General features: G+C 45.8%; 2 protein-coding genes across 2 annotated transcripts; both read left to right on the top strand.

The window, feature by feature from the left end:
• Positions 1–5,785, top strand: LOC149308436 (mast cell protease 1-like). Its single transcript, XM_089537068.1, has 5 exons — positions 1–113; positions 1,625–1,772; positions 2,723–2,864; positions 3,605–3,859; positions 5,579–5,785. The coding sequence occupies exons 1-5, from the start codon at positions 53–55 to the stop codon at positions 5,708–5,710; spliced, it is 738 nt and encodes a 245-aa protein (XP_089393194.1). The 5' UTR covers positions 1–52; the 3' UTR covers positions 5,711–5,785.
• A 4,508-nt stretch (positions 5,786–10,293) lies between these two features.
• Positions 10,294–15,522, top strand: LOC149308435 (granzyme G-like). Its single transcript, XM_089537067.1, has 5 exons — positions 10,294–10,375; positions 12,007–12,154; positions 12,761–12,896; positions 14,086–14,337; positions 15,085–15,522. Exons 1-5 carry the CDS (start codon positions 10,315–10,317, stop codon positions 15,223–15,225), a joined length of 738 nt encoding a protein of 245 aa, XP_089393193.1. The 5' UTR covers positions 10,294–10,314; the 3' UTR covers positions 15,226–15,522.
• The last annotated feature ends 310 nt before the right edge of the window (positions 15,523–15,832 follow it).

Raw genomic sequence — 15,832 nt, 5'->3', positions numbered from 1 at the left:
AGAGCAAGTAAAAGCCCAATCTGATTTTGGATGCTCAAGAGGAAGAGTGGAAATGGAGCGTGGAGTCATCTTGGCTGTTTTCGCTCTCCTGTCTGCCCAGCTCAGCTTGGCTGGTGAGTACAAACTTTGTTTAATCTCAGCGTGCATCACTTCGAAAGCAACCATAGAGAAAATCCAGCCACTTGGACTGTGCATGGTTTGGTATTCATGATCGTAGTTACGAACGTGTAACCTCGAGTTAGGCTTGCCTTCCCAATGCATGCATTTTCAATAGGTCTAGGGATTGTGGAAGCCCCTTGGTCTTGCAAATCTTGTCTCCAAGTGCATCTGAGGAAGGAGACTGAAGTCTACGAAAGCTCCTGCTGCCAACTTCTTTCTTTCAGTTAATTTCAAATGGTGCGATGAGATCTCTTAACATACACTATGAGTAAAGGGGTCTCTTCCTTGAAGATCGGGGTGCATCAGGGTGAGATTTCCACTCCTTTTGTGGCCTTCCAATGTCACCAAATGTGGCCCATTCTTGCCGAATGAGTCCTACATTTCAACCTTCTGACCATGATGAAGTCCAAAATGTCCTCTATGTAGAGCAGTCATCCCCAAACTAGACTTTCTAGATTCCTAGATTTTCCTTGGTTTTCTGGTGCCTTGTCCTCCTTTGGGGTTAGGACATCTGATCACCCTGTTTCTGACCCTCCTCTAGTTGCCGATCCCATCATACATCTAGGTTGAGAAAAGGACAGCAACACCATGAGGCTGAGGATGGCAACTGCCTCAGGTGGCAGTTGTTGAGAGTTGGCAAGAAGAATATTGGGCGTTCAGCTGTCCTGTGGACCTCCAAATTACCCCAGTGACTAGGGGCCTCCATGTCAGTGGGGCTGCAAATCCACTCCGGGTTTTAGCCAAACTTTGAAGGAGCTCACCACATTCCTAAACGTCTCTAGAAACATCATTCTACAGATCTCCATAAAAGTTCTGGCCGAAACCTGGAGCAGGTTTGCCAACACATTCGCCTTCATTGGCCACTGCTGGCAGAACAAGATGGGTGTCATCTTGGTTTTAGCAACAGTATGTTGAGCTGGACCTTTTGGTTAACAAACCATATTCAGAATACAACAACAACACTTTCCAGAGACCCAGCAAGTTCAGATTCACAACATATAAGATAAATGAGGGACACAAGGAACCAGATTCAAAATATACTCAAGTTCAGGAAGAGTCTACTTCAAAGAGTAGCTCCTGGGAGTAAACTACAATGGGGAAAATAATTATTTTTGCTGCATGCAAGGAAAAGGTATGACCCACCCAGCTAGTCCAACCCCCAGCCATGCAGGAATACAAATCTAAAGCAGTCACAAGAAGTGGCCACCAAACTTCTGTTTAAATACTTCCACCAGCCTCTTAGGTAGTCTTTTCCCTGATCAAATAGGTCTTACAGAAATAGATATCCCATCCCTGATTGCAGCTGCCTATTGCCTGATTAGAGAAGTCTACCATCTAGTGACTGTGAATGGTACTGCAAGATGGAAACAGAATTGTAGAATCATAGCTTTCCAAGGACTCTGAGGGCCATCTATTCAAACCCTCTACCATACATGAATTGACAGCTAAACTCCTTGCCTTGCAGGCACTATGCGCCACCGGATTGTTGGTGGGCATGAAGCCAGGCCCCACTCGCGGCCGTACGCAGCGGCTCTGAAGAGAAATGGTCAGTTTGGCTGCGGGGGGTTCCTCATCGCTCCCCGCTGGGTGATGACTGCTGCCCACTGCAAAGGGTGAGTCATTCTTATGGGCCAAGGCAAGGGGCGACTCTTGGAAGGAGGGGACTATGATCCATACAATGCAAGTGGAGTATAAAGTTTCAAAACATACTTGCATAGGCTTCAGGATACTAGGGAGTGAAAATGGAGGTACCTAGCTGCCACTTCAACCTCTCCTGCACTCCTTCTCCTCCTCTTCCTTCCCCTTCCCCTTCTCTTTCTTGTTCTTTTTTCCCTTTCTCTTCTCTTTCTCCCTGTTCTTTTCTTTTCCCTTCCCTTCTTCTTAGTTTTCCTCTTTTCTCCTTCTCCTTCACCTGCTTGTTTTTCTTTTCTCCTTCCCCTTGATCTTCTTCTTTTCTTCTTCACCTTCTTATTGTACTGCTTATATTCTCCTTTACTTTCTTTTCATTCTTCTTCTTTTCTCCTCCTCCTTTTGCCTTCATTTACCATCCATCTCCTTCTCCTTGTTCTTCTTTTCGCCTTATTTTACTTTCATCTTCTCTTCCTTCTTCTTTTGTCCTCCTCCTCCTCCTCCTCCTCCTCCTCCATTTCTCCTGCTCTTTCAGCTTCTCCTCCTTGTTCTTCTTTTTTACTCCTTCATCTTCTTCTTTTACTCTTCTTTTCTCCTCCTCTCTTCCAGTTATAAAACCTTGGGAGAGAGTTGTAAAAGTGTCATGCTAAGCTGAAATAATCCGTTTGGCAAAAATGATGCTTTTACAAATGATCCCCATGCTTTTGCAACCTGAAGAGAATGAGAGTCATGCAGAGGAAAGGGGGGAAACACACATGTCTTTTCATTTATAATGCCATAAGGCTCAAAGTGAGGTCTGCTGTTAGCAGTGGGCGGAAGTGGCAAATTGCAGGTCTAGATTATAGCAAATTGCCAAAATTTGGAGCCCTGTTCATCGGTTTGGACAAGCGAACCACCAAGAGTGGTCCATCACTGTTTCTTTTCTCCTTTAAAGGGACATCTCAGTCATTCTGGGAGCTCATGATCTTAATGCCATTGAAGATACCACCCAAGTGTTGGGCGTGGAAAAGTACTACCAGCACCCAGGTTACAAACTCATCGGTGGGACTCCATTCCATGACATTCTTCTGCTCAAGGTAAGAGGAAAGGCCATCAAATGGGACTTCTCTCTCCACACCCAGTAAATCACCCCCATAAAGATATTTCATGCTGACAACCATCTGCTAAAGATGGGTTTTGCTCCCCACTTTGACAATACATGGCCTCAGAGGGCGGTGGAGTCTCTGTCTTTGGAGGTTCTTAAAGAGAGAATGGATGGAGGTGCTTGGGTTGTGTCTTCCTGCAAGGCAAAATGGGGTTGGATTGGATAGCTCTTGGGGTCTCGTCCAACTCTAGGATTCTATAGTCTCATTTACATTCAGGAAGCCTTTCCTATTCTTTCGTCAGAGTCCATTGGTTTGTGTCCTGATCTCCGAAGCAGCGCAAAGCAGGCTTTCTCCTACATTCCCTTGACAGGGCTTTGGATATTTTAAGATAGCTATCGTGTCACCTCTTGGTCATTTTATTCTCCAGGCTAAACATGCCCATCCCCCCCCCCCAAAAAAAAAGACCTTTCACTGCTGCAAAAAGGACAGGAAAATGTGAACCATCCTCCCCTCCTTGTGGCAGTGAGTTCCACAGTGTAGAAACAGCCACTGAGAAGACCCTGTCTCAGGTTTCCACCAGACCTCCCTGTGAAGACCAAGAGAAAGGTCTCTCCTTTAGGGCCTTGGCAGGATCCTATGGCAGAGAACAGCCCTTCCTATAATCTAGACCTAAATCATATAGGTATTTCTTGAAATCTGAAGTCTTCTCCACTCCGCTTCCTTTCTTACAGCTTGAGCGTGAGGCCCAGCTCAACAAGAACGTCCAAATCATCCCTCTGCCACAGACAGACAATGACCTGCCCAAGGACACACGTTGCTTCGTGGCCGGATGGGGTCGCATCGATGAGCGGTACATGCACTCTTCTAAGCTTTTTGAGACCAATGTCACCATCCCTGGACGCAGGAAGTGCCTCTTGTTCCTCCCAGAACTGACCGATGAGATGCTGTGCGCCGGCAGCCGCTCCGTAATCTCTGACGTCAGCAATGTGAGTGCTGCCATCTTGGGTCTCTTTCTGGAGCTTTTAGACTTTCTGTGGCCAGCAGACCCTTTCTCCTTTCTTCCTTCCCTTCTTAAGTGTTTGTTGGCTCTGCAAAGGGGGATGCAGGATCAGGCCTCATGTGGATCTCTCTCTCTCTCTCTCTCTCTCTCTCTCTCACACACACACACACACACACACACACACACACACACACACACAGAATCTCCAGCCTCAGAGGCCTCTTGGGAAAAAAAAATTAATTTCCTAAGCATGATTGCAGATTCCTCTTTCCTGGTTAGGAAAGTCTGCCACCTCATGACTCAGGATGGTATTTCAGGCTGAAGACTGATTTTGAATCATAGAATCATAAAATTGGAAGGGTTCTCAAAGGCTATCTAGTCGAACCCTCTGTCATGCAGGGGGGAAAAACAGCTAAAGCACACCTGAAAGATCCCTCTCCAGAGTCTCTTTAAAGACCTACAATGAAAAGGGTAAGATCTACTTTTTCCCTGCATGACAGAGGGTTGAAGTAGATGGCCCTTGAGAACCATTCCAATTTTATGATTCTATGATTCTAAATTGTGCTGGTCTGTAATAAAGATGAGCTGAACTGAACTGAACTGAACTATGATTATCAGTCTTCAGCCTGCAATACCATCCTAAGTCATGAGGTGGCAGTCTTCCCTAACCAGGGAAGAGGAAGCTGCAATAACACTTAGGAAATTCATGGTTTGAAGTTACAGGAGGATAGATTTCCATTGAACACCAGAAGGAACTTCTTGAGGGTAAAAATGGTGCAACAATGGTACCAATGACCTAGAAGAGGTGGTGGGGTTTCTTTCACTGGATGGTTTCACAAAAAGGCTGGGGATGCTCTAGCTGGAGTTCCTGCATTGAGCAGGGGGTTAGATTGGATAGTCTCTGGGGTGCCTTCCGACTCTAGGATTCAGTGTTCTTTGATTCTACGACAGCCATAGAGAGCACCAGGGTGGAAAACGGTCCTCACTCTCTCTGAAAATGCCAGCCTTATCTAAAATAGGCCCATTGAACCAATGGGATTTACCCATTGACTCACCGTTCAACCATTCAGTGGAGTGGATAGTTTTACTTTACTTGGGACTAACCAGCAGAATTGTGAAAATTTGTCTTTTTCATCTTATTAGATCTGGACCATAAACCCTAACCCATTGGGACACAATACTAGTGTACTAGCAACTGTGGGATGCAGTGCGTATATTTGCAGAATGCTAAAAGCATATTGGATTTTCTGTTTGCACAGGGAGTGGGAAAAGATGGGCGATGCAGTCAGAAAAGGGGAGGCTGCAAAGAGAATATCATCATCATCATCATCATCATCCAGACACCTCTCCTTAATAAAACATTATTTGAGCTAGGTTGGCTGCCCACTATGAGCCTTGGCTAGAAACAATGGCTACACCAATGTTACACATACTCAGCTATGTAATGGAGGCGCTAAGAAGCCCTCCTAATAAATTGTAAAAGTGTGTATCATGGTACTGGGAAGGTTGTCTTGATGTGCACCGGGTTCTCCCGATGGGAATCGCAATTCCCTTGCTGATGTCGTGATAAGCATTTAGCTCTATCGATGCGCAGCCAACAAAAATGTCCAACCACTTCTATAGAGCAACTTACCTGTGTAAAACTTGAGAGAATTCCAGCCGATAATATTTCATATCATTTTTCTCCTCCCTCCTCCGTGTTCAGGGCGATTCCGGAAGTGCGATGGTGTGCAACGGAGTGGCGCATGGAATCGTCTCCTACGGTTTCCAGATCCCTCCATCGGTTTACACCCGCGTCGCGGCCTACCTTCCATGGATCAAAGAGATAATGGGGTGAAGGAGCGACCATTAGGCACATGAATTTCATAAGCATTTGCGACGCACATGAAATAAACCAACCCTTGCAATTTTATGTTGTCTTCATTCTGGAGTTGTCCTCTTTTTTCTCCTACCACAAACACTGACCTTACCCGTCTCTGTCCCAGAGACGTTATGCTGCCTGAGACCTAAACCAAACTGGTGGCACCAATCTCCCCTTTCAGCCCTGGCAATGGGAAAGCAGCAAGCAAGTTTGGGTTAAGTATTGTAGGCTGGGCCTGCCACAGATCTTTCTCCTTGTTACCCCAAAGTCTAGCCTCCCTCCACACACACTCTTTCCAATATCAATTTGATATTAAAAGGATATTTTAGGTATGTAGCAGAGAGGACTGTGCAAGTGTAGGAAAAAAGCCATGATAAGAAGATCCAACCGGCTCAGCATGGAGGAAAGCTCAAAGCACATAGCCAAGATAGATCAATTAAGACTGGCATCCACATAATCCCTTCATTGATAGGAGTGATGGTGGGTGATAGATCGTGTGCTGAACTGAACAGAAATCCAAGTACGGTTGGCCCTCCACATCTGTGGCTTTGGCTTTTGCAGCTTTGATTGTTCATGGATTTGATCAATACGTGCTCTGTAGGAATCTCTAGATCCTCCAGTGCAATTCTGCCAGAACTTGACCATAGAGTTACACTGGAGATTCTGAGACAAAACACCTCTCTAGGCATTTGAAGGTCCTCCAACATGATTCTGTAGGTCCTCCAGGTGTCTTCCTTCCTCCACCAACTCAGCCAGTTTTATGTCACAACTGTTCAAAATAGGATTAGGACATTTTGAAAAGGGATCTGCTCTTAGCACACCTCTCAGGTTGATGGAGTCTGAGCAGCCTTGGGGGGGTCCCTAGATATTGAAGGACCGAGAATCACATCACTGCCCCAACCAATGGACTCTGAGCACAGCTGTGCTGTGCTTGAGACTGCAAGGCAGAAATGGAGAACTCGTTTGGCACCAGCTCCCACCATCCCCAGACAATGATCAGAGACAATGAGAAGTTAAGCTAGATAAGGGTAAAAAGAAAAAGGCAGCATGGTGTAGTGGTTTGAGTGTTGGACTAGAACTCCAGGAGACCAGGGTTACCAATCCCCACCATGGGAAACCCATCTGAGATAATACAATGGGGTCAGCACTATGGAGCATTCTTATAATACAGTAGGTTCAGCAGCTCTGAAAGCTCCTATGAAGTAGCCTAGTGGGTTCAGCCCCATGGAGAACGTCTCTGAGGTACTCCAATGGGTTCAAGCCCATGGAGAAGCCCTCTGAGATAACCCAATGGGTTCAGCCCCATGGAGAAGCCCTCTGAGATAATACAATATGTCCAGTGCCATCAAGAACTTCGCTGAGATAACCCAATGGTTTCAACGCCATGGAGAACCTCTCAGATAACCCAAGAACTCCTCTGAGACACAACAATAGGGCCAGCACCATGAAGAATACCTCTGAGATAACACAATGGGGGCAGCGCCATGGAGAACCCCTCTAAGATGATACAATAGGTTCAGCCCCTCACAGATAACCCAATGGGTTCAGCCCCATGAGGAAGCCTTATGAGATAACCTAATGGGTTCAGCCCCAAGGAGAACCCCTCTGAGATAATACAATATGTCCAGTGCCATGGAGAACCCCTGTGAAATAAGCCAATGGGTTCAGCACCATGGAGAACCTCTCAGATAACCTAAGAACCCCACTGAGATAACACAATAGGGTCAGCACCATGGAGAATTACTCTGAGATAACACAATGGAGTCAGTGCCATGGACAACTCCTCTGAGATGATACAATAGGTTCAGAACCATGGGGAACCCCTCAGAGATAACCCAGTGGGTTCAACATCATAGAGAACCTCTTTGAGATAACCATTCAACATTATGGGGAGCCCCTTGGAAATACAATAGGGTCAGCACCATGGAGAGCTAGCCTGGCACAATCCAATCAGTTAAGTCCCATGGAGACCACCATCTTTTTAGGGTTTCAAGTAAAGGTTCGATGGTCATCTATTGGGAATGCTTTTATTGTATGTCCCTGCCTGGCAAGGGTTGGACTGGATGAACTCTGGGGTCCCTTTCAACTTTATGTTTCTATTATTTAAAGCATGCAGTGGATTCACTACCCCAATAAATGGAAGCCGCTAGCCCCTGATGGTCTCTCATTGACTTCCATGGCTCAGTGAGGACCCTCCAAGTGCCAGCCTATCACTTTAACTATTATCCTGCTCTAGTTTAATCAATCCAGTACACATTTCCTCTTCTCCAATCCCTCTTTTAATCTAAACCCCAATCTTTGTATCTGCTTCTGAACCAACAGGATGGCACTGACCGTTAGGATTCCAGACAGATAGCACCAGTTAAAAAGTCATGCAATCTTTGATGTGTGAGTTTCCAAAGTTTATCGGGCGTGTGTGTCTCAGCTTTGTTATCTTTGTCATGCAGCTGCAACAGACATCTGCTCACCCTTTAGCCATTAAAACTGGCAATCTGATGGCCCAGGCTACCAGAATATAGTAGTGTAGAATTACGGACCCTGGGGAGAGCTTTGTGATCATCTAGCATGACCCCAGTTCAATGTGTAGCCACCTTGTTCTCCGGACCAGAAAAATCCACCAACCGGAACCTGATACACACATCTGTGCATGCACAGACACACAGAGATCATTTAAGAAACCCAGAAGATCATCCGCATATATGACTGCAGCAGCGAGACTATTATATGCACAGAAATGAAAGACTAAAGCTATTCTGGCATAAGATGGTTGTGTCAATGGTCCTGTGACTGTTCATCTCCAAATGCAGAAAGGTTTTGTGGAGTTCTTCTTCCAATTATGGGCTATCTGTGCTACATTTTATCTCCATTCTACCTTTTGAACAGTTTGATATTATTATAAATTATGGGTATGGTAACATGATAGTTCAGATCACTTTAAAAAAAACAACACACACGCACCACACATTTGTATTACCCAGGTTTTAAATGGTGACTTTGTCATAAGCAACCTAGGGTTCCCTGTTGGAAAAAAGATAACCACCCAATTATATTTATTTAGTTAATTAAATATAAAATGCAACCATGGCCCTCTGTTAAGAGTTGCTTATGCATCTTGCCTGTCATAGATTTAGTTGGGGGTAATGTATATTGGAAAGACTCAGCATGTTTTCATGTCAGACTATGACTCTGGAGACCAGGGTTCGAATCCCTGTTCAGCCATAAAAACCCCACTGGGTGACCTTAGACAAGTCACACTCTCTCAGCGTCAAGAGGGAGGCAAAGGCAAAAACCCCTCTGAACAAATCTTGCCAAGAAAACCCCATGATACGGGTGCCTTAGGGTCGCCGAAAGCTGGAAATGACTCGAAGGTATGTAGTGGGGGTTTTTTACAGAGAGGGCAAACACATTCATTTGTGCAAAAATAAGAGACGAGAGGACATTTGGTTTGAGAATACCCAAGGTCCATTTCACTGAGAAATAATCCAGGAGGCATGGCTGGGAACATGAAAGGAATGAGATTGCTTTGCTTTGGTAAGGAATGAGAAATTAGTTCCCGAACGATTCCAAATTTTGTGTGGTTTAAGCTTTCCTAATGCTTGTCTGACAGCGAATATCTCTGATATAAACTTTGTTACTGAATAAAGGTTTTCTGTTTTTAAACAGAGGCTGGATGGCCATCTCTCGAGAGGGCTTTGGTTATGTCTTCTTGCATAGAAGAATAGGGTTGGATGATCCCATTCCAACTCCCTAGTTTTTTGTGGGTTTTTCGGGCTAGAAGGCCGTGTTCCAGAAGCGTTTTTTCCCCTGACGTTTCACCAGCAGCTGTGGCTGGCATCATAGCCCCCAAAACCCACAAAAAACTATGGATGCCAGCCATGAAAGCCTTTGGCTTCATATTGGACTTTCCACCTCTTTGTTGCGTTCAAGTTGTGCCCGACTTACGGTGACCCTAAGCCTGTGAATCATGGGGTTTTCTTGGCAAGATTTGTTCAGAAGACGCTTGCCATTGCTTTCCCCTGAGGCTGAGAGTGTTTGACTTGCAGTGGGTTTCGTGGCCAAACTGGGACTCAAACCCTGGTCTCCAGAGCCATAGTCCAAACACTCAAACCGTTGCACCACGCTGGCTCTCCTTCCCTCTCCATGACTCTATGATTTTCCCCACTGAAGCCTGCAGTTTCTGAACTTCTGAACACCACTTTTGACACTTTCTCAGACCACATGCATTAACCAAGTGGTCCCTTGAGCCAAATCTATTTCTCTCATGCTCCACATCAAATCTTTCCTGGTGGCTGTTGTTCGGTGTCTCCAACCACTCCTTCCCATTGCCCAACAGACCCTTGCTTTCTCATCAGATTGCTGTTTGGAGAAGGTGGCGTCCCCTTGTCTTACAGGAAAGATGAGACCCAGTTAAGATCTGCTGAGATCAGATCTTCACAATGCACACACACACACACAACACAAAGCTCAGACTTTCCAGTTCCCCAGGGAGGGGTCTTCCAGTGGAAGATGGGCTATAAAAGCCACATGGCCGTGCGACCAAACAACCTAGAGCTGCCCTCCCGCAACATCCGAACATCAACATGAGGACTCTCCACCATGTTCTTCTTCTTCTGATGGTCTCCTTCGCCTCGCCTCTTCCTCGTAAGTTGTGCGTCTTTTGCAACTCTACACTAATTTCCTTCTCGGAAGAGTAATTTTCGCCATTAAAACCCACTGGGTGACCCTGGACAAGTCACACTCTCTCAGATGCAGGGAAAGGCAATGGCAAACCTCCTTGGAACAAATCTTGCCATGAAAACCTCAGGATAGGTTTGGTTTTTATCCCACCTATGTTCCAACTCACTGCTAGAATGCAGTCCCAGAGACCCTTCTCAGATTTGAATTTGGATCATAGATGATGGTAAAGAAGGTTCTCCAAACTACCTCAGTTGGCCATGAATGCTCCTTCAGCTGTAAGCCACACAACCAAAGTTGTTCCTACTTTCCTTTCCACTCCACTGCCCTTCCGTACTAGGATTACCATAAGTCAGAAATGACCTCAAGGCACACAACACCAAGTTTTAGCAGGAGAAGGTTGGTAGTCCTGCCATGGCACTGGCATAGACAGAAAACTGGTCTATCCTAGGGAAGCAGTTGCAGGTGAAAAGGAAGAGGAGGTACTGCACTCACTTGCCAATTTTTGGCAGTAAAAATGTTGGAGAAAAGAATCAAGGTAGATGCAAAATCTATTTCACAGCCTCTCATCCTTAGTCTCTCGGTGTCCTCTCCAAATGGAACATGGATTGATAATGCCAGCTTTGGACTGCCAATATTTACTTCCTTGTAATCATTAGCCTGGAGAAGAGAAGGTTAAGAAGTGATATGATAGCCCTGTTTAAATATTTGAAGGGATGTCATATTGAGGAGGGAGCAAGCTTGTTTTCTGCTGCTCCAGAGACTAGGACCCAGAGCAATGGAAGCAAGCTCCAGGAAAAGAGATTCCACCTCAACATTAGGAGGAACTTCCTGACAGTAAGGGCTGTTCGACAATGGAACAAACTCCCTTGGAGTGTAGTGGAGTCTCCTTCCTTGGAGGTCTTAAACAGAGACTGGATAGCCATCTGTCGGGGATGCTTTGATTGTGATTTCCTGCATGGCAGGGCGTTGGACTGGATGGCCCTTGAGGTCTCTTCCAACTCTACGATTCTACGATTCTATGATTTGGATTGGAAGGAGAGAATCAGAGTCCTCATCTGAAAAGGAAGCGGAAGGGAAGAGCAGGGACCCTTGTTGTTGTGTGCCTTTAAGTCATTCCTGATTTAGGGTGACTCTATCACAGGGTTTGCTCAAAGGCCGAGAGAGTGTGAGTTGCCCATGTGGGTTTCCACAGCCAAGTGGGTATTCGAACCCTGGTCTCCAGAGCTATAATCCAATGCTCAAAATACATCACCACGCTGGCTGTCAGGTTCACCTTAGGGTCATCATAAGTTGGAAATATCTTGAAGGCCCTCAACAACAAAGCTCTTGTACCATCAAGTCATCTTCAACTACTTGTTAAAGTTCTGTTTAATACATTATTCTTGTAATATACGCACAAACATGCCTCTGGGAATGGTATAGCACTGGAGTCGTGCTGACGTACCATTTCTGTGGTGGGACCAGTAGTCTAAGGATGATGGTAACCGGGGCACCATAGCTATGGGACAATTGGAGGTCTTCTTCCAGGTTTGCCCCAATAACCCAGTCCCAGCACCCTTCTTGCAGCTGTCTGACGGTGTTTGCAATACTTGTAGATCCCTTGCGGAGTCAGATCATCGGAGGCCATGAAGCCAAGCCTCATTCCCGACCGTACATCGCAGCCTTGAAAACTGGAGATGCTTTTGGTTGTGGCGGATTTCTAGTGGCCCCCCAATGGGTCATGACTGCAGCTCATTGTAGGGAGTAAGTATCCCTATTTCATCCCCAGCTTGGCTGGTTTTCTTCTCTCTGTTCACAGTGGGTGATGATCCCCTCTGGATTAGCCTGAACTTTACAAAGAAGCTCTCCAAGAGACTGAACTTGATTCCCTCCCAATAGATTCAGCACATTGGATGGATGGATGGAGAGAGGGAGAGAGAGAGAGAGATAGGATGGATGGATGGATGGGTGGGTGGGTGGATGGATAGATAGATAGATAGATAGATAGATAGATAGATAGATAGATATGATGGATAGGTGGATGAGTGGATGGATGGATAGATGGATGGATAGATAGATAATGTTACACATTAAATCTATTAAAATGTATTGACAACTATATACAAACCTTGACATGTGAATTGCAGAATCTAAAAGCCAAGCCTAATAGTAATACTCTAGTAGTAACAATACTACTACTACTACTAGAACTGCTAATGTATTTTGCCATGCCAACCCTGAAACTGAGAGACATCCCTCATCCTTGTGAACTTGCCTGCTGTCCTTCAGAACGTGAAATGCCCTGAGGCCATGCTGATACTTATGGCTTTTGTAACAGACTTTAAACTCTGCCCCATTCTCTCTTTCCAGTGATATTACTGTCGTTTTGGGGGCTCATGACCTGGATGTCCCTGAGGAGTCCCAGCAAGTGATTGGGGTCCAGTCTTACCATATGCACCCAGAGTATAGCCATGACACGTTTTCCAATGACATACTTCTGCTGAAGGTAAGTTGTAATATAGCACATCTGAACTGGCATTAATGTAAGGCCTCAGGCGGTGGATGTCAGAAGATGGCAACAAAATTTGGGTGGAGAGAGAGCTGTATGCTACACACATCCTGACAGATACCAACTGGACCAGCTTGCTCTCTTCAGGTTTGTTGGAAGGGTTGGTACAAGCTGAGGCTCTCTTATCCAAAACGCTTGGGACCAGAAGTGTTTGGGATTTTGGAATACCTATACATTGGGCACTCTATATTCGCTGGGTCTAGGGATGCAGGATCCTCCTGAAAAACCACAACCCACTTTTTTAAAAAATCTGAGCCCACACCTCTCAAGGAATCTCTAGGTCCTCCAGCACAACTCTATGGTCAACATCTGCAAGAAGGTGACCATACTTTCATGCTGGTTGGCCTACAGATTCCTAGAGAAGGGTTCTTTCTAGGAACCTCAAGGTCCTCCAGCGCAACGTATGGTGAAAACTGGCTAATAGAGTCATACTGAAGGACCTAGAGAGAATATTAATCCAATCTGCAAACAATCCAACCTGCAAAAGTCAAAGCTGCAAATGGGGAATGTTTGGCCTATCCTTTGTGTGGCTACAAACTGAGACCCTGAATTTCAGGCATCTCCTTTTGTGGCTCCAGACTAATTCCCTGAATGTTTGGTCTCTTCTTTGTGTGGGTCCAAGATGAAACCCTGAATTGCTGGCTTCTTCTTTCATAGCTCCACTGTTTGGCCTCTCCTTGGTTTGGGTCCAAACTGTAACCCTGAGTTGTTGGCATCACCTTTGTGCAAGTCCAAATTTAGATCATGAACTGTTGGCTTCTCCCTTCATAGCTCTAGATTGGATCCCTGAATGTTTGGCTTCTCCTTTTTTTGGGTCCAAACTGAGACCTTGAATCATTGGCTTCTCCCTTCATGGCTCCAAAGTGGCCTCCTGAATGTTTGGCTTCTCCTTTGTGTGGGTCCAAACTGAGACCCTGAATAGTCGGCTTCTCCTTTCATAGGTCTGGATTGGACCCCTGAATGTTTCGCTTCTCCTTTGTGGGCTCTTGCTCCCTGTCTGTCTTCATCTCTTTTGGCTCCAGATTGAATGAGGCAGTTAAGACGATCATCTAGTCTTTGAACTCATGTTCCTTGCTGCAGTGGGGAGAACATTAAATGCTTTGCCATTTCCTCTCCGTTTTCACAGCTGGATTTCAAGCCAATCCTGAACAAATACGTCCAAATTGTCCCCTTGCCAAAGTCTCGGAGTGATCTCCCCACCGGCACCCTTTGCAACATAGCCGGCTGGGGCCTGATCGATGAAAGCAAAGCCACCCCGAGACTCTTCGAGACCAACGTCACCATCTACAATCGCAGGAAATGCAGGATGGTCTACACTTGGTTGGATGATGGGATGATCTGCGCAGGAAGCCATAAGCAGCTTCTGGATACAAGCCAGGTAAGCTGGCAATGGAGAACCAGTGCGTGGTTTGGGAAACTTCAAAAAATTGGACCTTGCTTTGCAAATTTTAGAGTTTGGTCAAACTTTGGATTTAGAGCAACAGAGGAACCTTGGGTAAAGAGCACAATTTTCATTCCATCCCACAAAGCGTGAGTCCACAAGGGTCAACACAACAGCCCATATGGTTAAATGTATGAAATGTATGAAGTATTAAAATATTGTTTTAAAAATTTGGAGTGGAGCAGAGGGACCATCTAGGGCAGTGGTTCCCAAACTTTGGCCCTTCAGATGATTTGGACTTCAGTTCCCACATTCCTGATTGTTGGCCAAGCTAGCTGGGGCTTCTGGGAGTGGAAGCCCAAAATACCTGGAAAACCAAAGTTTGGGAATCGCTGGTCTTACTCTCATGGGGACCATTTTCACCATGATTTGGGAAGGTGATGGGCTTTTTTAGATGCAATGGAAGCCATTTTGCGCAACAAGAAGAGGCTGGAAGACCCGTCCTGTTCGCTCCTGGTTGTACCTCTTCTGGGCTTACAATGGTCCAGGGTTTGGGGGGGTGATAAGATATGACAAAAAAGCCCCCCACAACCCCTGGAGGACATTTAGGGGCAGAAAGGTTTAGAATAAAATTCAAAATTTGGTCCTAGAGTCCTTCAGGGCTGCAAAGCAGCACTACAAGAATGTCCAAGGATGTGCTATATCTCCCGTCTCCATAGCCCTCTGTTTTTTCCCCCACTGCAGGGGGACTCTGGAGGTCCGATGGTGTGCAACGGTGTGGTACATGGAGTTGTCTCCTTTGGCTACAGCGCCCCGCCGGGTGTTTATTCTCGCATCGCGCATTACCTCCCTTGGATCCAGAAGGTTATGGATTCGAATCTGTGAGAAGCAGCAGCTCTTGGGCCATTTTGTCACACTCTCCAGCCTGCTGTGTGTTCAAGTTTCCAATACACCAGGCCCTCTGCAACCTCTTCTTTTCCACAGAGCCTGTGTTTTAAAGAAATCAAGCAACTGGGAGAATGTTAGATCACAGCTACCTGTTTCTCAGATGTCTCCCAAATCTGTTCCCTTCTTGGCAAACCCCTCTTTCCTTCACTTGCTTCCCTTTCCCTCACCTGCTTCTTTCTTCTAGAGCTTGAATATAACACACAAGAAATAAAAGTGTTTTGCTACAAATAACAAGTTGTGGTCATTGCCGCCTTTCCCCATTGCTCTGAGCCTTGATGCAGGAGAACCTCCCTCCTTGTGCTATGCTTCCAGAGTCATTTTTGTAATTCCTGGTTATGACTACACTGTAGAAATAATGCAGTCTGACACCACTTTAAGGGCTGTCGCTCCATGCTACAGAATTCTGGGATTTGTAGTTTTGTGAGGCACCAGCACTCCTTGAAAGAGAAGGCTGAAGCCCTTCCAAAACTACAAATTCCAAGAGTCCAGAGGCTGGAGCCATAGCATTTAAAGTGGCGTCCAACTGCATTCTTTCTACAGTGTC

Source organism: Sceloporus occidentalis, unplaced genomic scaffold (genome assembly GCF_023333645.1).
Source record: "Sceloporus occidentalis isolate IW3139 unplaced genomic scaffold, rSceOcc1.0.p SCAF_8, whole genome shotgun sequence".
NCBI lineage: Eukaryota > Metazoa > Chordata > Lepidosauria > Squamata > Phrynosomatidae > Sceloporus > Sceloporus occidentalis.
The sequence above is the reverse complement of the archived record's forward strand: the minus strand, read 5'-3'. Positions and strand labels throughout refer to the sequence as shown.

Excerpts from the sequence above, each read along its gene's own strand:
- LOC149308436 (XM_089537068.1), top strand. The coding sequence starts at position 53 with ATGGAGCGTGGAGTCATCTTGGCTGTTTTCGCTCTCCTGTCTGCCCAG. Across the intron at positions 114-1,624 it reads TGCCCAGCTCAGCTTGGCTG|GCACTATGCGCCACCGGATT; the intron begins GTGAGTACAAAC and ends CTTGCCTTGCAG. Across the intron at positions 1,773-2,722 it reads ACTGCTGCCCACTGCAAAGG|GGACATCTCAGTCATTCTGG; the intron begins GTGAGTCATTCT and ends TCTCCTTTAAAG.
- LOC149308435 (XM_089537067.1), top strand. The coding sequence starts at position 10,315 with ATGAGGACTCTCCACCATGTTCTTCTTCTTCTGATGGTCTCCTTCGCC. Across the intron at positions 12,897-14,085 it reads ATGACATACTTCTGCTGAAG|CTGGATTTCAAGCCAATCCT; the intron begins GTAAGTTGTAAT and ends CCGTTTTCACAG. Across the intron at positions 14,338-15,084 it reads AGCTTCTGGATACAAGCCAG|GGGGACTCTGGAGGTCCGAT; the intron begins GTAAGCTGGCAA and ends CCCCCACTGCAG.